General features: G+C 36.9%; 1 protein-coding gene across 6 annotated transcripts in view; it reads left to right on the forward strand.

Moving 5' to 3' along the window:
• LOC129764731 (receptor-type guanylate cyclase Gyc76C-like) overlaps nucleotides 1-26,097 on the forward strand; it is a 238,153-nt gene that overhangs the window by 200,333 nt on the left and 11,723 nt on the right. For 4 of the 6 annotated variants that reach the window (XR_008741205.1, XM_055764150.1, XM_055764152.1 and 1 more), the window contains exons 3-11: nucleotides 1,222-1,844; nucleotides 1,905-1,973; nucleotides 10,700-10,909; nucleotides 11,204-11,358; nucleotides 11,437-11,653; nucleotides 21,607-21,784; nucleotides 21,880-22,076; nucleotides 22,231-22,524; nucleotides 22,590-22,922. Coding sequence is in view for 5 of the 6 variants with exons in the window: in XM_055764150.1 (XP_055620125.1) it covers nucleotides 1,275-1,844; nucleotides 1,905-1,973; nucleotides 10,700-10,909; nucleotides 11,204-11,358; nucleotides 11,437-11,653; nucleotides 21,607-21,784; nucleotides 21,880-22,076; nucleotides 22,231-22,524; nucleotides 22,590-22,922 (2,223 nt within the window). In the remaining variant the exon portion in view is untranslated. Of the gene's footprint in view, nucleotides 1-1,221; nucleotides 1,845-1,904; nucleotides 1,974-10,699; nucleotides 10,910-11,203; nucleotides 11,359-11,436; nucleotides 11,654-21,606; nucleotides 21,785-21,879; nucleotides 22,077-22,230; nucleotides 22,525-22,589; nucleotides 22,923-26,097 lie in introns of those variants that run through there. The other 2 variants (XM_055764151.1, XM_055764154.1) reach the window with 2 other exon arrangements.

Raw genomic sequence — 26,097 nt, forward strand, 5'->3', positions numbered from 1 at the left:
GGTGCAAAAGATTGCTAAAAGAGATAACAGATAGATCCATCGAAGCATCATCAAACATATATTCCTTTGTTATATTTAGAACACACTTATCTCAGCAAATGACAAACTCCAGATATCCACCGGAGATTCTCGCAGAATAACTTTTTGATGGATGCGGGAGGGTGAGGCTGGAGAGCGCTCAGTTACTCACAATTGCAGCAGAAGAACTTTCCTCCCGCAGGGATACGCCAAATGGGTCACAGCAACGAGAAAGAAAGAAAAGTAGCTGCAATCCATCAGCGCACCATCAGCACGTAATATGGTGGAAAATTCGCAGTTCCAAGACAGTGAAATTACATCGAATTGAAGAATTCAATTTTCGCATCCAATGAATATCTAAGGAGCGAAATCAGATGGGGGAACTGTTGCTTCAAGATGTGTTTGCAATTTTCCGTGAACGTAAATTAATTTACTGATAATGTTTCATTATCAGCAAAGTGTTATAATATATAGAGCAATCATTCTTACTCACTCTTAGTAGGCTCAAAGCGCACCAAAAAGTTTAAATGATTTACTTAATTTATTCATTCCAAAATGGAAAAGCGTGGGAAGGCAGCTCTGAAATTCATATTGTGTCTACTCGTATAATGAGAGAGCCATGATGGAAACCCCTTTGTAGTTTCCAGATCTACGGTAAAAGTTGAAATTTAAGCACGGATCGGATAAAGCAGCTTATGATGCAACCATTGGAGTGAGTGTCTGCTGTCGATGTTGAAGAACATAGCATCGGAAAATCCTTTTCAGATATGCAGCTACTCATTAGTTTTTTCCATTTTCAACACCCGTACCGAAGAGCTTATGAGGGAAGATGTACCCGAGAATTAAATGTTTACGTTCTCAACTACCCATTTTGGACCCGGAAACAATGAATGCCAGTATACTTGCCAATTGCCAAATGTGACGTGACCAAACGAATCAAACTTCGATTTGGATAGAACTATGCACGCGTTTGATAATATAGAGTATTCGAGAGGTGTGCAATATGCTAAGGTAAAATGGATGGCCCGCATTTGTTTAGAATAAACGAAGGATTGTAGATGGAGCAATGAATTTTATTTTGCGTTTTTTCTTCCTCATTGCTACCGGAATTAATCCATTTTTTAAAATGTTTTCGTTATTTATCACCAACACCATGTTATGATCCGGTCAAATTTAACAACAAATATTTTTTTGTTCTTCCAGCAGGTGTTTACCATCGCGTGGAGTCGCGCCGATCGGCCCCGCTCTAAGGGGCCATGACGCGTTGGCCCGTTCTACTGCTCTTACTGCTCTCGGTGGTGTTTGCCAGCGCCCCGAACGCCGATGGAACGTTCCAACCGCCTGCGGCCGCCGGTTCGTCGACTCTGGCGCAGTCGCTACCGCCGGCTTCGTCGGCATCAGCCCTACCGTCGTCCTCCCTGCAGCACCAGCTCCAGCAGGCTCAAGTGCTGCACTCGAACGCGCCGGGAGCAGCCTTTGTGCCGAAACTAACAACGAGTTCGCATCATCAGAAGTTCAGGAATAATCGGACCCAATTGGTGCTCGGGTACCTGACTGCACTCAAGGGCAATATGAAGGACAAACAGGGTCTGACAATTTCCGGTGCGTTGACCATCGCTCTGGAGGAGATCAACGACGATCCGGATTTGCTGCCGAACGTAACGCTAGCGTTGAGGTGGTATGACACCAGGGGTGAAACAGTGATTGCTACCCGTGCTATCACGGAGATGATCTGCGACGGAGTGGCAGCCATTTTCGGACCCGAGGGAACCTGTAAGACTGAAGCCATCGTGTCTCAGAGTCGAGACATACCAATGATCTCCTATGTGGGTGCAAAACAAGCCCTTCTGTAATCATCTTTGTATTAAGTTTCCGTATATTTCTAGAAATGTTCTGAGCTACATCGAAAAATACCAATTCCAACGTTTGCCCGAACTGAACCACCAGACACGCAGGTAAATTTGCAGTATTTTTTTTCAGGCGCCTCAAAAATAACAATCCCAGCCACCCGAATAGAAAAAAAAACATATTGAAAGGGCAGCATTTCGGGTGGCAAAAACCCTGTGTGTTTGCAGCAATGAAATGCGCCCTCATTTTCGCTTACATATTGTTAAAGTTTTACACTCTGCAATATAATACCAACTTCTAGCGAACAAACAGAAGCAAAAATACCTCAGTGTTCGGAACGTGAACCAATATTTACAAGGGGAAAGAAAATGAAGATTCCCCAGGTGGATTTTTTTCAATCAAATGCCACGAAGCTTCATCAAACTGACATCGCGCGATACACATATTTTGCTGACTGGAACAGGCGTCGCACGATGCTGGTTCATGTTTTCGGCGAAGGTGCGAAATCAGCAGCGGAATTCCTATCAGTTATTCTGGGTTAGCTTCCGTTCCATTAGGTTGAACCTTTTCTGATATCCTGGAAGCTTGTTTTTATCGAAAGCTAGCGAAAGAATTCGATTTTTTTTTGCCAACCGAAAGAAAAATCTTATTAAGGTTAGCTGGCAGGCTTGTGGAAAATAATCGAAGCATATTTGGGGCAAACCACTGTAAGGCGAAAACAAACCTCGTATCATAATAAACAGAACAAACAACTTGTAACTATTTGATAGCTTTTTTCACTGGAAGGGTGAAATGAGAAAGCGCAGAAGATAGATATGGAGCCAGTTTGAATGAACGTTTACTAAGAATAAGCGCATAAGCGAACGTTTATCTCCCTGGTTAAAATATGTTGTACTCAAAGGAGCGTCACCTTTCAAAAGAAATTTTATCGTAACATCAATATCAGTGCCAACTGGCACATATACCATTATTGTCAAGTAATGTCAGTATCGGTCAATATTAACGACTGCTGGTCATCTCGGTATCATCGTCGTACCATATTTCCACTAACATCCTTTGTGTAAAACAAGCACAATAGTGGCCCCAGAACAGTTCCTTGAGCAAACCTGCTGACGATTCACAGTCTCTGTAAACAGCGATCTGTGTTCGCCCATAGAGGAAGCTCTCAAACCTTTCTATTGCAGCCCCAGATACACAACAACTAGAACACAATACTATTTCTTCTTCTTCTTTTTGGCTTTAAGAGGGTTTAAACTTTTCAGTTCATTCGCCTCTACCAACAATACTATTTACTTTCACCGATGAATCGTTTCGAAAGCTTTTTTGAGAATCAACACAAACGGCGAGGGAAACTTTTCCAATAACCTGTTTCCATTTTACGAGCAACAAACTAGAAGCCGGTTCACACGAATAGTGTTTCCCGAATAGATATTGTTCATAAACGTCTATCCCCTTTTCAATTATATATTTCATAAGTTGTTCCGAAGGCCAGAAGGGTCGCCTCTATAGCGTGGTTCCTTAGCGAATATCATGTAAGGGATATTTGGTCGGTGTTAAGTCAGAGTGGACCAAGTCGCAAAATTAAAAATTTCGAGTTATTGATTGCATTAGGTTAAACATTTTGTAAGCTACATTCCATATTTATCAGATTTGGAAAATCACGCGTACAGCAGCAAAACAATTTTTATCGAAATTGTTTTGAACGCTCAATGGAAATCGCTTATAGCACCTAACTTCAAACTCGTTTCTCTCGAAAGCATCAAAATGTCACATGGTCCGGTCTGACTTAACACCAACCATTTGTTAGTGGGAATAGGTAAAAATCATGATACACTGAGGTAAGTGATGTGATTATGTAAACGCGTACTATCGACCACTCGATGAAACGAAAATCCGAAAATCACACCCGACAGAGATTATCTTCAGGTATCCTGAGAAGGAAAACCTGTAAAATTAATAGCGGGATTAATATTCTATTAACTAGTACACGTACTTTTTATCGACAATTCAATGTGGGAAACCTGAGCAGGTAACCGAAGAAACTCCCTCAAAATCAATAAGACCACAAATACATATCTTTATTTATCGCGCATATTCTTTACCAAGCTCCAATGACCTCCGATGAAGAGTTATCTTTGGGAAACATGAGTAATCAAGGTGAAAATTCCAGTCTCAAACCTCAAACTCCAAATTAAAAACCTCAAGTTTCATGAATTCAAATTCCAATTTTCCCAACAAACAAACCTCGAATTCCGAAATTCAAGTTAAAAATTCTAAATTTGAAATTTTCAATCTTATATTTCAATTTTATATTTCAAATCTAATTTTTTTTACAAATTTCAATTTCTGAATTTCAAATTCTTATTCCGAAATTTCATTATACAGTAATCGTTCGCTAACTGGTCCTGTTTTAACTGGTCTGCGTTTTAACTAGGCGAACGTTAACTGGTCCTTGGACCAGTTAAAAAGCAGAATTTCGTAAACAATCGACGCCATATTCAAATGGAAGATTTGCTGTGAGGGGCATTCGAATGAAACTTAAAATGTTATGAAAATTGACATTATTTTCACATGACAAAGCATTGATTAAATTACAGAAAAATAATTTCCTCAAATTATATTTCATATCTGTTGTCACACTCAATGCGAAACTTCCATTGGAATCCTTTTGTTTATCCAATTTCATGATCAACGCGAATCAAACAATTCATTGAAGTTCCCCTCGATTTTATTTGACGTTTAACATGCCGGACCAGTTAAAACGCAAATGTCAATAACTGGTCGTCCCTTTTCGCCCGGTTAGCGAATGTTTACTGTATTACATTGTTATTAGCTGTATTAGCAGTTATCACTTTCACGCTCGTTCTCTTTTTCGCTCTCAATTACCTTCCTCTTCGGAAAATATGCCAGACCTTCCTTAAGAGAATCACATTCATCAATTCTACGGCTACCCCCTCCCCCTCTATGGCACATTAAGTAACGCAACCTCAAACCCCCCGCCCTCCTACAAGCGTTACGTAATTTGTTCACGACGCCTTATTAAAATAATGAGATACAGATCTTGTTTAACACTCCTATACTCGCGCATTGGTCTGTCAGACCGAGAAATCAATAATTTGTTCATTTCTCAGAAAATATCAACACTACGACTTTGCGATTCTCTCTAGCTTCGTTATTCGTCGTGTGCCACTTTTTGAACACTTTCGGTCTGAAACACCGACGCGAGTATAGGAGTAACTTTTTTGGACAAGTGCCTTTTTTCATATTCTAGAATATTGTTGAACGAAGTGTATAAATTAATGTTAGTGGTGTGGAATATTTATTGCATATAATGCATAAGATCATTATCGGACTATTCTTATTTGATTTCAGTCCCTTCTGTAACTGGATCGAACGGATCCATGTATTAACTATTCGTCGTTAAATTCATACGTTCAAAAGCAAAATATAAATGTTTGACTTTCGTAGAGTTATTCGCTAAATATAATGGTCATACATATACACACTTTTGAGAGAATTTCACTTGTGAAATAATTGTAAACAGTAAACTATAAACTAATCGGTGGCTTATGCTAATTTCTAACAGTTACAGTTTCGGGGATATTTTTTTATAATGGACAATATCGACAAGAAAACAAAAAAAAGAAAAGGAAGTTCCTAGAAATCCTTTTATATCATCTTTTCATGCCCCATCTAAAAAAGGCATTAATTCTTAATGTACCAAGAATTCAGAGACAAAGAATATTAGATATATGCAAACTTCATATTCCAGAACCTTTAACATCTGGTAATTATCTAGAAGGTCGTTATACAATCGTCTGTTTAATAAAGACCCGAAAAACAACAACTGCATGAAATGTAAAAAAAATATGTTTGTTTCGAGCATGCAGTTATGCTATGTTCTGATTCTCACTCCAATGAAACCACAATCGATTAATACGTTTTTACGTTGTTTTATAGCTCTTTATACTTCCATGAATTATATTCAGTTGCTTACTTTTAATTTATAACAGAGAAAAACTCGAATTCCGTTATTTGTGTTGGGGTATCAAAAATTACTCTGTTTTGAGGAGGCTGAATTAGAAGACTATTAAAAACATATTTTTTGGAGTTTTTTCATTCAATCATACTTCAAATAAATGCCAATAAAGCCTGAAAAATACACAATGGCAACATTACAGAGGAGTTCAATTTTCGGTCTGTGACACCGTGCACGAGTATACGTGTTATGTTTTGCCCGTGAGTACAGGAGGGTTAATACTTTTCACAATTTGCGAACAAAAAAAGATTTTTTTACGTTTCTTCTTTTTTTTACACTTACGTCGAATAAATACGCAGAATTTTCCTACGCAATTAAATATCCAAAATCAAAAGTAATATTTAGTATATATTAGTCGTTGACAGATGTTTTGGCATGCTTTCGACTAGGTTTCGGAGGTGAGGCCTTTTGCAGAGTTACCTGTTTGTTTGTCATACATGTTTTGTATATCTTGTGGCCGAAAATAGCCCAAAGATTTTCAATTTGGTTCAAATCGGGGTTCAGGAGTGACCACTCAAGTCACCCATACATCGGAAGACGAGCACTTTTAGAGCGAAATGTTTTTTCGAGGAACTACTTTTTGATGTTTTTATTTGAAAAATTGTTATTAATGTTTAATTCGTAACATTTGTATGTATACTTTTTTCTATTTGGAAACATGTCAAGAACATGTCAAACGCGATAATTTACACACAAAAATCTAACGAGTAAAACATTATTTTTTTCAGGGGTTTCCATACACAAAATGCCCTATATTCCAGAAACTACAAAAGATAGAAAATTGACGTCTTCGACGGGAGTTCATATTTTAATAAGATCTAAAACTTTGTCGAATTCACTTTATTGCCATCTTGACATTAAACAATATTAGGTTTAATTGTATTTTTTCAAAAAAAAAAAACATGAAAAAGCTATTGTTACAAAAACTTTTTCCCAGTAAAAGTGTCCATCTTCTGATGTATGGACGACTTATTGGAAATTGTAAGGGCTATTTATATGAGAGTTTATAAAAAATACGTCTTTGAAAAAAATGAATTTTAATTTTTTAAATAATTTTTTTTCTAGCTATTTTTTTTAATTTTGTAATTCCTAAGATGAGTTGGAATGAAATTCGTCCGATAGAAAACCTTTTCAATCCCATATGACACTATGACATTATCTAAATAGATTGTTCCGGAAGCTTGTTTTCGTCTTACAAAAGAAGGGAAAACAGATCTGCATGGTGGGTTACGAGCTCGACTTCGATTCACTGTAAATATAGATAATTCAAACCCCGTACAAGAATATATAATCTTGGTATTCAAACACACAAATTCAAATATTGAATTGCGTCCCTGGATAATGATTCGCAATTGATCACGAGGATGAATTTATTCTGATGATCTCAAAATTTCCAACTGCGACTCGCTCCCTAAAATGCTGCGTTTAGTTTGAAGCCGTTTTGAAGCAAATCGTGACGGGTGATGAAAATCGATCATTCACAACAATATTGAGTAGCAAACAACTTGAGGTAAACGAAATTAACCACCATTAGATTACCTCAACGCTGGTCTTCACTCGAAGAAAGTCATTCTCTGTGTCTGATGGGAAAAGGAATTTTAAATTATGAGTTTCTATCATGTAATAATATTAAAATAATGTCGATAAATTACCTCAAATGCTGCTCGCCACTGGTCAAACTCAAGGCAGCTACCCAGGACAAATTTCCAGGATCAGTCAACGTGATAAGCGTCGTGTTCGAAAATGTATTGAAATGTATCGTGTATTGAAAAACTAAATATCGATCGCGCCACGAAAATTGTTCGAACTTGAGCGCTTATTGCTCAGTCATTTCTTGGAAGATTTACAATATTTTGCCGCAATCGATTTGAATACTCTCTAGCAATCTATTAAAGTATTGATAATGATAAAGTTTTCAAAAGCTGATACTTTAAAATTAATTTGAAATGAGTTTCTGAGTACTGAGAGAGTTTCGGTACTGATTATCCGCTTACATCACTTTTTCATAACTTTGAAAAATAAATGTAGTACACAACGCCACTTTTTCTGTATTGTACCCAGACAATATACAAGTTTTTGGATAGTAATGAATGTGTTAATGTGATTATCTTAATAATGCTAATCTGTATTAAATACAGTAACATCTACTACCAAAAATAGTTGTACCAGGTGTGCGAATTGCAATTGTCCGTCCGGTTGATTAAAATTCTATGCATTCCTTTGATTTGACAAATATTGTAATTTTCTTTCATTTGACATTAAATTTCAAAAATATTCGTTTATTTGTTTATTTGTTTATTTGTTTATTTGTTTATTTGTTTATTTGTTTATTTGTTTATTTGTTTATTTGTTTATTTGTTTATTTGTTTATTTGTTTATTTGTTTATTTGTTTATTTGTTTATTTGTTTATTTGTTTATTTGTTTATTTGTTTATTTGTTTATTTGTTTATTTGTTTATTTGTTTATTTGTTTATTTGTTTATTTGTTTATTTGTTTATTTGTTTATTTGTTTATTTGTTTATTTGTTTATTTGTTTATTTGTTTATTTGTTTATTTGTTTATTTGTTTATTTGTTTATTTGTTTATTTGTTTATTTGTTTATTTGTTTATTTGTTTATTTGTTTATTTGTTTATTTGTTTATTTGTTTATTTGTTTATTTGTTTATTTGTTTATTTGTTTATTTGTTTATTTGTTTATTTGTTTATTTGTTTATTTGTTTATTTGTTTATTTGTTTATTTGTTTATTTGTTTATTTGTTTATTTGTTTATTTGTTTATTTGTTTATTTGTTTATTTGTTTATTTGTTTATTTGTTTATTTGTTTATTTGTTTATTTGTTTATTTGTTTATTTGTTTATTTGTTTATTTGTTTATTTGTTAGATAGATAGCATAAGATTTTGCATCTTTTAAATTGCTTCATAGCATACGGCTTGTTACTACTAACATAACAGAAAAAAAGAACAATAATACAATTCAATTATTAGGAAAACAAAAAAAAACTATAACAATTATTAAAATTAATTCAGGTATTCTTTGCATTGCTTCTTGAATGTTGTGAATGATTTTTGATTTCTCATATGATTGGGAAGAGAATTCCAAAGACAAACACCTCTTACAAATAATGTTTTCCCATATAATGCAGTGGTGTGTGTCGGTAAAACATATTTATTTAGTCTGTCACTTCTGAAAGGCGACAATTTCTCATACAAATATGAAGGGCATTTTATAGTGATTATTTTATGAATCAAAATACAAGAAGGAGCTTCGATTGTGCTCCCTTGGCCGAGTGGTTAGCGTCATAACTAACATGCCGGGTGTTCGGGTTCGATTCCCGTTCTGGTCGGGGGAATTTTTCGTCAAAGAAATTTCCTCCGACTTGCACTGTGATCACGCGTATTCTAGAGCTTGCCACTCAGAATGCATTCAAGGCGTGTTATTTGGCATAGAAATCTCAACTAAGTACTAATAAAAATGACGCAAGTAATACTACGTTGAGACGGCGAAGTTCCTCTAGGAACGTTAGTGCCATTGAAGAAGAAGAAGAAGAAGCTTCGATAAAGTTGTGGAATGAGTAACCCAAAAGTTCGCTTTGTTAAAATGAGAAACGCTTTCCAGGCGGCTGAGGTTGAAAATCGAAACGAACACAAGTATTAAGTGCTACCCTTAGCCTGTCCAAAGTTTGCATATTAACCGAAAGCAAAAGAAAGTCACACGATATGAAGTATGGTAAAATGAAACTTTTAAAAACTCTAAGCTTAGTCTCTTTATTCAAGCAATAACCCTTTAATTTGAAACTTCGCAAACAAACGTAAATTTTGCCACATTGGGACAAAACAAATTTATCCCATTGGAAATCGTTCTGAATTGTGAATCCTAGACATTGTGAATTATTGACTAAACGTATTGTGTCGATCCCAATTTTCAAAATCGGAGGTTCATTATCACTACCACGTTTAATGAACAAAGCATGTGATTTTTGTGCATTGAGTTTCAAAAAATTAGCGTCTGCCCATGTTTTTATACAATCTAAATCGCCGTTCACTAGTCTACAAATAGTCTCGTTGTTCATACCATTACAATTCATGTATAGTTGAACATCATCTGCTCTGCGAAAATGTGTATCGAACAAAACTTCAAGATTAACGGAAGATCATTAATATAGAGACTAAAAAGAATTGGACCTAGAACCGACCCCTGAGAAACACCCGAAGTAACTGGTAAGAAATTTGAGAGAATTCCATTTGACCAGACTGCTTGCTTACGATCACGTAAGTAGGATTCAATAAGTTTAACGGCATCAGTATTGAAATTAAAAAGCAATTTGAGCTTGATGCACAGCTGATTATGAGAATATGAATATGTTAGTGACATTCTGCTAAAAGACAAACTTGGTTGTTCAGCGTATTAGAAATGTCGAGTTTCGTACGAAATAAAGAGCATTTGAGACATTCGCTACTTTTCTGTTTTTTTTTATTTGAAGAAAAATACGGTCGAAGCACAACGTTTACTTGTGGAAGTTTATGGTGAACATGCTCCAGCAGTGAAAACATGTGAGAAATGGTTTCGGCGATTCAAAATACAAACTGAGCATTTTTGCATACTCACAGATGAGGCGAATTACGCGTGGGCTGCCAAAAATGAAAGTTCAAAAACGAGCCACCAACAAAATCACCCAGTACAAGCAAAATCGGCGAATGGACGTTTACCTCTCATAACAAGCACTAATTCTGAAAACAGATTTCAACTTTATATAAATATCGCTAATCCCTTCATTGTTCCCATCTATTCCTAGGTAACGAAATCGATCATCTCGCTGCTGATGTATTACGGTTGGAAGAAGTTCTCCATCATCCACGAGGAGATGTGGAAGAACGTTGCGGTTTCGCTGGGAAACCAGGCGCTGCTCAACAATCTGACCGTTAACCACGTGGAGGAGGTTATCGACAACCACAAGTGCTGCGAAAATAGTCTGGATTGTTGTCGTAGTGGATATTGGTATACGGTATTATGTTATTACATGAATAATTAACTGTAATCTGCTTAAACGTGGATGTTTGTCTGCATGTGAACTCGCACCTAATTGGATCGGCACTAGTTTCGAACAGTTTCGTTTCGATTTGTTTTTCCCGCAAATTTGTCACAAACACACATACACACAAAATCTGGAATGCGAAAAAAATTCGAATTGATTCCTACCCTCCGGACTTTGTGCGTTTCACTAGTGGTCCAGTTATCTCAATCGAGAAATGGGGAAAACGATGAAATTATAAGTAACATCATTTCTCTCAACTCGTAGATTATTCAAAACACAATGAACCGGACACGAATCTATGTGTTTCTGGGGAATCCAAATGCACTCGTTGACATGATGACCCAGATGGATGCAATGCAGCTGTTTGCCAAGGGTGAATACCTGGTGATATTCGTTGACATGATGACGTACTCACTGAAGTAAGTACGATAAATAAAATAGTTTGCTTGTTGAAAGTTTGGCTCCAACGATGGTGATATGCTTATCCTTATCAATAGGGAATCGAAGAAATATCTCTGGCGTGCGGACCGCGTTTCCCATTACAAAAACTGCAACGAGATGGATCAGTTTCTGCTGCGAGGCCGCAGTCTGCTGGTGGTTGTGGCATCCGAACCGCAGCCGGAGTTCGAACAGTTCACAACCAAAGTTCGAGAGTACAATCAGAAGGAGCCATTTTCATTCAAAATGCCCACTCTATTTTTGCCGTACGCAAAGGTGAGTTTCAAAAGTAGTTATTATGAAGTGGAATGCTTACTCTAGGGCAGCGGTACTCAACCTTTTTTTATAGGGGCCACAAACACGTCATGGTGCCGCGGACCGCCAAGAAAAAAATGATAAATTATGAATGGTGATGTTCAAAACACGACCGCACTGTTAACATAGAACTACGAAATTATTGCCGGTGAACACAGACATCAAAGAAATATTGATATATAAAAAAAGGTTTTCCCCCGTACACATAACTTTTCATCACATGAGAACGACTGATCAGATTTGCGTCTTCTATATATCGTTGAGTTTGTATTTACCCAAATTAGAATGATGGAACACTTTGGAGAATATTTGAAATGAAAAGAAAAAATCGAAAATATTGACTATGAATATCATCTTATATATAAAACAAGGTTTTTGCCACGTCACGGGAGAATGGCTGATTAGATCCTGCGTCGTCTATATATCGTTGAGTTTGTCTTCACTGAAATTAGAATGATAGAATACTTTGGAGGATATTTGAGATAAATAGAACAATTTGAAAAAAAAATATTATGCTTCTTCTCATATATAAACAAGGTTTTTCCCACGTACGTATGACTCATCATCACGGGAGAACAGAACAGAACAGAACTGATCAGATTTGAGTCGTCTATACGTCGTCGAGTTTGTTTCCACTCAAAATAAGAATGATAGAATACTTTGGAAAATATGAAAGATATCTATCATTCATTCTTCTTTAGAATCGAGCAAAACCATTGTTTGTGCCATCAGCATTGAAAAAGACTGCTGTTTGATAGCTGGAGCGAGACGACTTGAATGGTGATGATGATGATGTTTTGAATCATAGAGGCATTTAAATTCGCCAGTTCATTCGTCTCTAGCCTCGAAAAAGTCCAATTTGGGAAAACTCAACTTAACTCAACTTAACCTCGAGAAAGGTTGTTCGAAAGTCTCGCTGCCGTCTGGTTGCTAGCTAGATGACTGATGAATTGTGAATACATGATTTTTTTTTAAGCGACTGATGCGTGAAAATCGTGTAAAAAATCGCGTAATTTCGAAAGAATCGTACAAAAAAATTGCCCCCTCATAGGCGCGCGCTCGTCACAACCACACTCGCACACGCTCTCGCAGAATTTGTTTTATTCTCTTTCTTTTCCCAACGAAGTGACGGTAGACAGTGCTAAATCGCGTAATTTCAAGAAAATCCCGAAAAATGAAATCGCGTTATGCCGGATTTACAATCATTCACATTGAGCGCGATTTTTTTTCTTTAATAACGATTTTTATTCGCCAACCAATCAGAGCAAAGCGCGAAATCACCCATGACAGTACGAAAAAAGATAGAACTCTTCAAGCTTTTGCTGCGAGAATCGCGTTGCTTTGACAGGAGACGCTACATACATCAGAGAGGTGGAACAAGATATGCTAGATGGGAGGAATGATATATCGAAATAAATGTTCGGCTTTATACATATGAATCGTTTCAATAAGTGACAGCTAAATCGATCACCTATTGCAAGCATATTGCTGCATAATCATAATTATTTTTACACATTTTTGTTAATGTCCTATTGAATTAGCTAGTTTTTCAATTATTAATTATCTGGAATACTTGCATTCACATATCTAACGATATAATTTTGTTCCATCAATATAGTACGACCCTGTTCATAACAAATAATGGCAGTATGATTAGAGGGATGCAGGTTTGACAGACAGATTATGACAGATTATCGCGCGCCATTGTAAAGAGCTGCTCTGAAAAATATCGCGCGTTAGTATATCGCAGGCGATTAGAAACCTGCATTGTAAAGGAAGCATTATTCCGAGTAAATTGCGTAAAAAAATCGCGTAATTTCAAGAGAATCGCGAAAAAAAATCGCATAGAAAGAAGAATCCAGTCTACTGTGTTTTGAAATCGCGAATGTTTTGTTAATTGACGTAGTACTACGTCTTTCATTTCTTTACCGGGGTGTAAGTTTAAAGTTTCGCAAACGAGAGAGTGACGCTAAGTGCAGGTTTTGAACGTTAATTCCTTTTTACCGGCTGAATGGGGTGGTATAATAATCACTTCATTCGAAAGATAAAATGTCAAAGAGTTATATGATTGTCACTTATTGGTCCAAAAAAATCGTTTCAGTAGCTTAAAAATTGCTTTGAAAACAAGCTTTGAAATCATAACAATCTGACAATCTGATGATGATTGCTTTTGTGGTGATCGAAATGTGTTCCCGAACACGGACGCAAAATCAGTGCACCTGAAGAAACCGTCATCGCGAATATATGCAGGCTGTGATTTATTTTACTCGCTTGCAAATGCACTCGAGCAAAGGAATATTTCCGCATCCGGTTCCCGTGATGCAATAGTATCCAAGAGCATCAGTTTCTGTTTTGACGTAGAACTACGTCTTTTAGGAAGGGTCCCAAATCAGAAAACAGGTCACATTTTTATAAAATAAAGGTAACGTTAATAACTATTCTCATTGTGAACGAATTCTCATACCAATCGAATCGGAAATTCTCTATGATTTGTTTCATATATTTATATGTTATATGTTATATGTTATACATTGCGATTATACATTCGCTAATCTCTAAAAGGTTTAAATTCATGAAAACTGGAAGAATTTCATTTTTCCCATACATTTGTTCTGCCGATATGTGTTTGCTAACCCTAACCGTATTTCGAATGCTTATAACTTGAACATTTCTTAATAGATCGGAAAGATGTATGCATCACTTGATAGGAAATATTTCTACGCGTCTATCACAATTAATAGAATGTTATTTTTCATGAGATGAACAATTGAATAACCTTAAAATGTCAAGCGTTATCTAAACGCTCTAACTGCTAAATTTTGGTTGGCCCGATTTACGGTTTCCCCAACACAGACATCAAAATCGATGTTCCTGTGGAAATCTGCTTTGCAAATATACATGCAAGTCGCGGTTATTTTTGTTCCCACCGAGCTGTGTTCCTGGGGGGTGTTTCCCTTAAACGTACTTTTAAACTGAGAAGTCTGGGAAGACAGTCATTTCAGATACTAGAGATGAATGAACTTTCGCGGCTCGAGAACTACGTAAACATGAGATGTGCAATAATTTCAGAGGGAAATGTGAAATACAATGATCGTTTGTCAATTATTCTGTTCACATATTTTGGTAGTCGTAGGCATCATATCAAACGTAAAAGGACGTTCATCAAATTTACTTGTAACGAAGAACATAATCTCTTACAATGATTTTCGATGCATTTTGAAATAATATTCGAAGTGGTAAACAAGTGGATTGCATAATATAATCGCGTAGTTCTACGTCGAAAATGCGGTCGTGTCCTAGCCACAACCTCTTGCAATTTTTTTTTCTTTCGCATATAATGGTCATGAGGGAATGTTTGCTTGTAATTGCACTCGAGCAAAGGAAGATTTGCGCATTCGGTTCCCGTGATGCAATCGTATTCAAGATCATCAGTTTCCATTCTGCTTCCGCGTAGAGTGATCATGAAAACTCTCGTGTATTATTCTCACGAGAAAAAACAGGAAGTGGGTTATATCTATGGTATAACCGCAAGGGTGACGTAGGACTATCGTTGATTTAGAGATCATTTGTATGAAGTTGAATCTGAATTCATTCTGAATGAATGAATATTTGGAGAACTTCGAAAACGAGAGCGTTACGTTGGAGGCACAAGGTTTTATGCATCCAACATTGGATACGGAAATATCCTACTGATGGGGAAGAATAATCTTCAGAAGCTATCCTGTTTTTTTTTGTCCCATTTATTTATTTCAGGCTCATTGGCATTTTAGCTGTAACAGAGCCGAATTTTAATCGTGTACATGTCACATATTTATCATATCTATAATTAGCACATTACACAGTTGCCATTTTTCGGCGTTAGAGTATTCCCTTCTATACCATTCCATATGGTACACACATTTACACAGTAGCAGCCATTTAGGCGTAAGAGTTTTCTATCTGTTCTTCCATTATCCAGTTAGACCGGACAGCGGAGACAGTTGATTGATCATTGTTGAGTTATTTATAGAACAACAGCCCGATGTGTCTTGCAGAGCAGAGCAGTTGTATGGATGAATCGATCATATTTCGACCGTGGATCGATCTCCATCGCTGATGATTATTGCGTGGACGTAGTTATTCTGTAACAACACAAAGATGGTCAATGAGGGCCCTGAGTTTCGAACTCACGATCGATCGCTTACTAAGCGAACGCGCAACCAATGTGGCTACGGAGGCCCCCAAGCTATCCTGTTGATTGCGATTGATTGAAAAATCACAAAACCTAATGTATTTGGTCACAGTGTTACATGGATAGAAAACATTAAAATAAACTCTTTCATATGAATGTAATTTTAAATTCCCAGAGGAACTGGCAGATTATTTTCAGTAACGATTAGATATTTCCACATTTTCCTCGATACTGGAAGCCCACCAGTGGTTAATGCTAACTCGATAACCATCTGTTAATAGCACTTGATTGAAACATATTTGGTCACAGTGTTACAAGGATTGAAAACATTCAAATAAACTCTTTCACATGAATGTATTTTAAAATTCCTAGAGGAACTGGCAGATTATTTTCCGGATCTTTCTCGATCCAAACGGAAAGAATTCCGTGCGTGTATGTGTGTGTGTGTGTGTGTGTGTAGCGGCTGCTTCGAGATCTTCCCGGGGAACCGTTTGTAGCATCACTCTCCTCCTGATGGATTTCCTTCTGGCCTAAGGTGCACAAACAGGCTCTTGGTGACACCGTTCATCCGCGCTTTCATGATAAATGAAGAGCTTCACCACAACAGCGACAACATGCTCCAATCGCTGTTCAATTAGAACTGAGTGGATTTCCGAGCGGTGCTCGCTTATATACCGATTGATGATTTCAATAGCCTATTTTGAAAGCAAATTTAAGACTATTGAAACAAGTTTTTGGATCAGAAAGTAACAAATATAGAAGGCGTAGACATTTTACCTTTCGAATGAAGTGATTATCATACCATTTCGTTCAGTTGTTTAGGAGCGATTAACACTCAAAATCTCGGTCTTCGGCGTAACGCTTTCGTTTTCGAAACTTTGATTTTACACTTCGGTATAGAAATGAAAGACGTAGTCCTACGTCAAAAAATTGAATTATGTAACAAATTCATCAGTTGCTTTTGCAAAACCACGCAACCCCAACGGTTCTTTTCTGAACCACCAACAAGTTCAAAATAGTTGAATTTCATGTTAAAAACAGTTTCATACTCATACTCATCCACTCACACCCTAACAAAGAAAACTTTCAGCAATCTTTAGAAATAATTATTCATTCATTCATTGAGGATTGATCTAGATGCAATTGTCAAATTGTCTTACGTCTACCTTACGGTTAAATCACAGATATAACCCACCCACTATTTTTAAATGAATAGAATACGGGGGAGCTATGATTGCAATATTATCTCTATCCACATTGTCCGTAGAACGAATTCTGCAATTGCATTTGAAGCGACCAATTTACGCCTGTCTTATTAGCAGTGATATTTGAATATTGTACCTCCCCTCTTACATGCTCGGTCACAATAACACCATAGGAAAATGTGTATTCCTCCAATTTTCCTTAATTTAAATCATTTGTGGGTAAGGGAACCCTAATGTAGAAATTACCGAAAAAAAATTAAAGAATTTCCCATTCGATTGGAATGCAAACCATCAAAATTCATTTATAGCTAGAACAAATATTAACGATAAAACTATTTCAATCCCTCCTTATTCCAAGCGGCGAGTGACGTGAGATAGCAAAGTTACTCGCTCCATTGCACAATGGTCCAGGAGATACATTCAAGTGGAAATTAGCATTTAGAGCTAGACAGTTATTCTCTAGACAAAAACTGTCTTAGACAAAGTTGTTACTCATGATAGAGCGCTCATTTTTATGTTTCAAAACTTTGTAGAACAAAACTTTTTTCTATGTTTTAAAATAATCGATTGAACGCTTTTTTCTAAGTTGCATTAGGTGGACCATGAAAAACTTTCTTCGTACGATTTTTAGAGCTTATCGATACCAACATTTTGCGATGCAGAACGTGTCTATATCCTAATCCTACTCATAGTTATTGATGGTTTTTTACCCAAAAACTCGTGATTTCAATTTTAATTTACTCAAACACAAAAAATAACATAGTTTTGAAAATCACACATCATGTAGAGTGAAATATACTCTTTCAAATTCCACCAATAAACTTCGTTTACGTTTGCCCCAGAAAGAATTACAAACAAATCCATGTTTTTTGGGAAGAAATATCAATAACTTTGAGTAAAGTTGAGATATTGACAAGTTGTGCATCAATGTTTGTATTCGTAAGCTCTAAAAGTCTTTCGAAGACAGTCTGCATGTAAAATTTGAAACATAAAATAACATAGTTTTGAAAATCACATATTATATAGACTGAATAGACTGTTCTTTCAAATTCCGTCAACAAACATTTTTTATGTTTGCCTCAGAAAAAATGACAAACAAATGAAAAGAGCATGTTTTTGGGAAGAAATATCAATAACTTTGAGTAAAATTGAGATATTGACAAGTTCTGCATCGAAAAATGTTTGTATTAGTAAGCTCTAAAAGTCTTTCGAAGACAGTTTACATGAAAAATTTGAAACATAAAAGTTAGAGCAAAAAAAAATTATAGTAGGTTGTGTCCAAGATACGACTGCATTGTTGACGTAGAACTACGCTGTTATTTTATATAAGTCGCCTTCGGATATTAGTCTATAATGCTGTGACATTTTTGAAACAACTGCTTAGTAGAATAATCTTTGAAATGGTTTTTCATTGTAGAATCAGTTGACGATAATTGATTGATGATTCATTCTTGCCCTCGCATAACAATACACTAGCTGATCGTATGTCGCAATTTATTTCATGTCAATGTATTGAAAATTTACCTCGAACGCTATTCCGGTGGCCTCGCCTCGCAATTGACATAGACACGGCCACAGTCGATTATATACATGTTACACCAGCACCATTATTCCACATCTCATAACTACATCAATATATCTTTGGCACCGAATGGTAACAACAATGACAACACTTGCACTTGTATCATATATCATGCTACATGTTATTTAGTATTGCCTCAAAGCAATCGCAACTCTAGGCATCGTTCGTACTACGTAAACCAAGCGCCAAACAAGCGTTCGCCATAGCATGCTTACAGAACCATACATTGGTGGCTTGAAGCTACTAGGAATACAAATACTTCTCATCATTTTGCGCTATTCTCAAAAGAAACGCTTTTGTTAATATTACTGGCCTCAAAAAAAAAGTTGCATTACTTTCTCATGTTCGAGAGAAGCGCAGCTGTCACCATTGATGGAGGAATTTTTGCTACTGGTAATCGAAACCTAATCACATACAAAACTCCAGAACGACATTTACTTTCTTGGTGACTAAACAAGCGAAATAAACTCTTTTTGTTAATATCAACAACCTCGAAAACAGTAGCAATGCATCATTATGATCAATATTAGCGCAAATGCAATCCTAGTTGAAGGTAGTTTTGCGACTGGCACGCGAACCTAAATAACTTATAACATTCCAGTAAGACATTCAAGATGTTGGTATTCCCCAAATATTTTTTAGAGCATAACCTTAACGCCTGCTTCGCCTAACGTCAGTTTAATGCATTGATGCATTCTCAAAGGTACCAAAGAAGCCGTTCACATTTTCGACCGACGCGCCGAAATCGCCTATTTTGCTGTTGTTCAATGCGGTGTCACACTCGCGAAGGCTCGGTTCAGTGCGAGCGCTTTTCACTACACCAACATTGCGTGCATCATTAGATGACGCTTGCCTCGAAATTTCATTGCCCCTGGCAATGCGTTCGTTTTTTGCAGGGCTAGAGCCTGCCTCCCTCTTCTTCTTGCTCATCACACACTACGCGAAACGTCTAATTTATGACGCGGGAAGAAAAACACACGATACGAATAAAGAATAACGAACAGAAAAAGCCAAGGACGATATCCAAGTTGGATTACCACTGGTGGGGTCCAATCTTAGATCAAAGTGCAGCGAAAGCAAATTGGATTGCTCAACAGTCCGATGCCGAATGAAATTTTGTCTCAGCGAGACAAAACTCAAGGCAAATATTCCCCTTCATTCTTCTACTTTTCCTTTGTTCACGGCGACTTCAAATCCTACGATTTCCCCTTCTTCTTCTTCTTCTTTTTGGCTTTAAGAGGGTTTAAACTTTTCAGTTCATTCGCCTCTAGAAGGATTTCCCCTTCGTTGGCCGTCGATAAGTTGCTCGTTATTGACAGCTCTGTTCGGGAAAGCACACAAATGGACAGAACAAATGTATGGAAAAATGAAAACGCCTAAAGTTTTCATGAATTTTAACCATTTACAAACCAGGGGATTCTAATGTATAGCATATTAAACAAATCTTACGGAATTCCCGATTCGTTTAGTATGTAAATCGCTAAAATCCGTTCGCGGCAAAAATAGTTATTAACGTTAACTTTATTTCATAAAAACGTGACCTGTTTTCTGATTTGGCACCCAAAAGACGTAGTTCTACGTCAAAAAACAGTTTTTTTCATGGTGACTCTAACGTATTTTAGAAAAAGGCGCTATATCGGTTATTTCAAGAGATAGAGAAAAACTTTGTTCTACAAAGATGTCTCAAATAATTGGAGACATCATTGTCGAACTATGTTTACCTCTATCTATAAAGATAAGAAAGTTAGATTTTTTATTTCATCGAATATTTTGTTCACCCTATTTTTGACAACATAAAAGCGAGCGCTCTAACATGAGTAACAACTTTGTCTAAGACAGTTTTTGTCTAGAAAACAACTGTCGAGCTCTAAATGCTAATTTCCACTTAAATGCATCTCCTGGACCATTGTGCATTGTGGAAGCTACCTCACTTTCCAACATCTTTTTGATACCCGAGTCGATAACATATGAGGACACGACTTCAAATCTCACCTAGTGACAAACTATAGTCACGCCTAGTGATCCCCGATAATCGTTCGATTAATCGAATACTTCCTAAAGATATCGATTATTAATCGAATGAATACTGTGCAACCAATAATCGAAGCGAACGAATAATTTACGTCGATTAATCGATCCAATTCCAGAGAAAAAAAGGTACGGCCGCTGCAGTATTACCCTGAAATTCAATCATTGTCTTTAATGCTCCGCTAAACTCGTAAACGAAGCTCAATGCGGTCAACACTAACTGAACCTCGTTTATCAGTTTAGGGGAGCGTATAAGATAATAATTAATTTTCAGGCGGAATGAACACTGTTTTGGTCTCATGGCTTTCTAGCAAACGAGAAATATTAGTCTAACTAGTTATTTTTCTCAGTGTGACGATTAATCGATTAATCGATTATTTGGGGCGATTAATCGTATCGAATAACAAACTGCTGAAAAGTATTCGATTAGCTGTTGAACGATTAATTTCAAAAATCGGGGATCACTAGTCACGCCATTCGCCTACGGGCCTCATTCCATCTCACCTCATTCGCCGCGAGGAATAAAGGGGAATGTGTTGAACTCCGTTACTCTCATCTCATGTTTCCTAAATGATTTCTTAAGTTTTCGTGATTGTTACATATACAAAATGAAAACGGGTCAGGCGAGCCAACCAAAAGAGGCTGGTGGGCCGCTGGTTGAGTATAGCTGCTCTAGAGTGTGGATAGATGAAATTGTTGGAATAATAATTCATCAACTAGCTAGAAAAAATATTATCTCTAGTTTTCAATATATTGTCCTTTGTTTTACCTTCTTGGAGTCTACCTAAGTCGGTCCGGGTGATTCAAGATTAAATTAAGTTATTCAAATTAAATCCGAGTGTATCCGATCCCCTCAACATACAACATGCCTAAACTAATTATATTTCAATTGATTTAATTTCTTCATTGTTGCTCCCCTCCGATGCAGTATGTGTCGATTTATGCAGCCTATTTGTACGACTCGGTGAAACTTTACGCCTGGGCATTGGATAAGCTGCTGAAGGCGGAACAGACCATTCGACCGCTGACGAGTGATGTGATACAGGAGGTGGCCAGCAACGGGACACGTATCATCGAAACCATCATTCAAAATCGAACCTATAAAAGTAAGTAGCAACGGCAAGGATGGATGCACTGTGAAGTGAATGTTGACACCATAACAACTTAAAGATGTTTTCTCTTAAAAAATATATATCAACAGGTATAGCTGGTGCGATGATACGAATCGACGAGTTTGGCGACTCGGAGGGTAACTTTTCGGTGCTAGCCCTCAAGAACGATCCGTACACGGAGGGAAATTTTTCCTGCGATTACCAAATGAAGCCGGTCGCGCATTTTCAGATGCGTCAGTTGCAGCACCGAAACGATTCCGATCAGAAACGAAACGATGAAATTCCAGTGAGTGAGTCGTCGTTGTTTTAATTTATTTTCTCTTCAATTCTTGGTTCAATTCCGCGATTGTCCCGGTCAAGGGGAGTCCGTTTCACCCATCATCTGCCTCCCATAGAATGTCCTTGGGCTGACGGAATCACATGTTTGTTTGCTTCCACAGGAATTCAAACTATCGAAAGCTGGCATAACCATTGACTGGGCGGGATTGGAACGGCCAATGGATGAGCCTTCTTGTGGCTTCATGAATGAGCATTGCACGAAGGACGAATCGCACATCACATCGATGGTGATAGCGGGCGTCCTCGCGTTGGTTCTATTCTGTGCCGGCGTCATCACGATGAGCATCTACCGCAAGTGGAAAATCGAACTTGAAATCGAGGGTCTGCTGTGGAAAATCGATCCGATTGAAATTAGACATTATTTCAATACGGAAATCGTGTCGTCACCGAGCAAGGTAGATGGTCACTCTCTAATCCGGATTCTAACATTCCACACTAATGTTATTCCCTTGTTTTACAGCTCAGTTTGGCCAGCGCCCAATCGTTTGGATCGCGCTGTTCGAATCAGGTGTTCACCCAAACCACTCGCTTCCGGGGCGTCGTGGTGCGCATCAAGGAGTTGAAGTTCTCCCGGCGTAAGGACATCTCGCGGGAGATAATGAAGGAGATGCGACTGCTGCGAGAACTGCGGCACGATAATATCAATAGCTTCATCGGGGCGTGCGTCGAGCCGATGAGGATATTACTAGTCACTGATTATTGTGCCAAGGGTAGTCTGTACGATATCGTCGAGAACGAGGATATCAAGCTAGATGATTTATTTATTGCATCGTTAGTACACGATTTAATTAAGGTGAGTTTGAATTTATCAAGATTTTTTTGTCAAACTTTCAATTCAATATTGTGGGAATCGGGTATCATCTGGGTCACCTGGGCTCAGAATAAACATCAAAATATGAATGTCACTCCCCAGCAATTCCATGAAAGAAGGATATGGAAAAAGTGATGCGGTCAAAATTTTTTTTTCTGTTTTTTTCAAAGTTAGTAAATCCAATTAACGTTATCAACTATCTTTTATTTGATTTCTATAACGTTGTTGTACGACCATTCAGTACTGAGATATTATTGTATGAACGAAAAATTTCGAATACGTATTTGATAATAAGAAGTTCAATGAATAATCATCGAAAAACAGTTTTAAAAACTCTAATTAGTTCTATACACCCAGGATTTTTTTACGCGGGGGATAGAATTTTGTTATAATTTGTCGCGGTACAACATAGTAGATATACTTTGAGTATTTTCCCAAATTTTCATTTCCAAACCTATTGAGAATAGGAAAAAAAAAAGAAAAACTAATTTTTCCAGTATAGCCTTTATAGTGAACCATATAGGAAAATTATCATTATCTGAAAAAAATCACACATATCTATAAAAAGTGTAGGAACACATTCACATACGAATTATAGTAGTACTAAAGTACTAAAAGGTTTCTAAATCCTCAAAAAAAATCAATATTTCAAGATTTTTTTAAGAATTTATTTTTTTTAAATTATATTTCTCGATATATTTATTATAGTAAGATGCACTTTCAGTATTTTTTTCAATTTTTTATCTCGAAGCTATTGGAGAATGGCGTGCTAAAAGTTGAAAGGTACGTTTTTCACCATAGATCCTAGATCGAGTGTCTCACAGATTTCTTCCCGGTCCTTAAAGTGTTAAAAGGCTAATGTATTTGAGCATCACTTTTGTACGGGTTGGGCTGATAAGATTTTTGATGTAGGACTACGTTTTTCATGAAGGGTGCCAAATCAAAAAACAGGTCACGTTTTTATGAAATAAAGTTAAGATTTGTTTGATATGATATTCATCACAATCCCCTGGTGTGTAAATGGTTTAAACTGATGAAAACTAGATGCATTTCCATTTTTCCTTACATTTGTTCTGCTCATTTGTGTGCTTACCTACCCGTGCCGTCAATAACGAGAAAACTTATCGACGAGCAACGAAGGGGAATATTTGTACGAGTTTAAACTTTGGATAACTGCTGAGTTTCGTTCTATCTTTTCAGTTTCGTTCTATGCTCGATGCAATGAACATCGCTTTTGCTTCTTTGTTTTGCGTCATCTAATGTCTTCGTTTCTGCGTTCTGCTGGAATGAATCTCTGATGAAGCAAATATTCAGTATTTGTTTATATTTGAAGCAGTGAATATAATTATTTGGGGAATCTACAAGCTGGAGGTGCTCCCGTGGCCGAGTGGTTAGCGTCAAACCTAACATGCCGGGGGTTCGGGTTCGATTCCCGTTCTGGTCGGGGAAATTTTTCTTCAAAGAAATTTCCTCTGACTTGCACTGTGGTCACGCGTATTCTAGAGCTTGCCACTCAGAATACATTCAAGACGTGTTATTTGGCATAGAAATCTCAACTAAGTACTAATGAAAATGACGCAAGTAATACTACGTTGAGACGGCGGAGTTCCTTTAGGAACGTTAGTGCCATATAAGAAGAAGAAGAACAAGCTGGACAATCGTGAATGTCTAGCTGGTATTTGTTTTCACGAGCCAGTCGCAAAACTATCTTCAACATGGATGATATTTGTGCTGATCTTGATCATAATAAAGCGATGCAACTCTATTAGAGGTTATTAACACGTTTTTTATATACCTATCTCTACGAACACAATCAATTGGACGCGTGACCGAATACTTTATAACTTCATAAATACATATTCTCCCAAAGATGTTAAAGTTCGCGTTTCATCTCTCACCAACCAAAACTTTATACAAATTTTTTCCCACTTATTTGGCAAATATTAAGGAATTATCTGGAAAATATTAAGGAATTATCAACATCGAGTTACAATGCGGAAGAATTTGTTAATACCAACAGAGCCCCAATTCGCATGTGTTATAAATTTGCTCATGTTACGCTCGCGTTAAACCGATAAAAACCAAATTGAGCAAACAAAAATTTTGTGATGTGCCTAGGAAGGGCAGCTTGAATGCCCGAGCACAGAGGGACAAACCGTTTCTCAGCAAAAAAAGATCAGTAACTCCAATTTAATTATTTCAAACAGCATGAAACACATCAATGTCTTACTGGTAAGATGTTATTTCCATAGATGGGTCCTAATTTGATATTTTTGACTCCGATGGTTATCGTTTCGTATGGAGGAAGCTAACGATGAATCAAACGTAAAAAATGATGGTGGAGGAGGGATGATATGTGTACCCTCATTAGGAATTTGGTTTTAATCGATGATGTATTGGGTCAGGATGTTTACTCGATCATCCTGAAGAAAAATATGAAGCAAAGTGTCAACAAAATGAGATAGAATTGAGGATTCAAGTTTTGCCAAGACAATGACCCAGAGCACAAGACATATGAAGTTCGCACATGATTACATTACAATTACTCAAGAGTTATTGATATTCCTCCATAATCTTCCGACATCAATCCCAGTAAAAAACTAAGGAAGTTATCTGTGTAGGAAATTTAGAAACCATTAAATTTCTAAAAATAGCGATTTTAAAACCACCTCATGAAAAAATTATAAATATACCTTCCAAATACACAAAAAAAACCTAAAGACAGCTAAAGATAGTTGAAATGAACAAGGGATACTATGATAAGGATGGAATTAGGAAATTGGCCAGCGCCTTCGAAATCGAGTAGAGACTTCAACCAGCGTACGATTATGAGTTTGAGTCAATTTTCATACATTAGCACATGCATTCGCCTTTTTTAGAGAAATAAAAACCATTATTCTGAAAACAGATAGCAAACCTTTTAACTCTCATATGACACTATAATTTAATCTAAATAGAATGTTCCGAAAGCTTGTTTTCGACTTCCAAAAGAAGGGAAAAGAGATCTGCATGGTGGAGTACGTATGTATGTCGTAGTGTGTTTGTGAGAAAATATCAACTGGCAAAATTTCCTAATTGCTGTTGTAGAAATGTTGCATCACTATGTTTTTCTACACACACGAAGAGTTTGAAGTCGTCGGCATATGAGAGCTTCATA

Source organism: Toxorhynchites rutilus, chromosome 2 (assembly GCF_029784135.1).
Source record: "Toxorhynchites rutilus septentrionalis strain SRP chromosome 2, ASM2978413v1, whole genome shotgun sequence".
In the NCBI taxonomy this organism is placed as follows: Eukaryota; Metazoa; Arthropoda; class Insecta; order Diptera; family Culicidae; genus Toxorhynchites; species Toxorhynchites rutilus.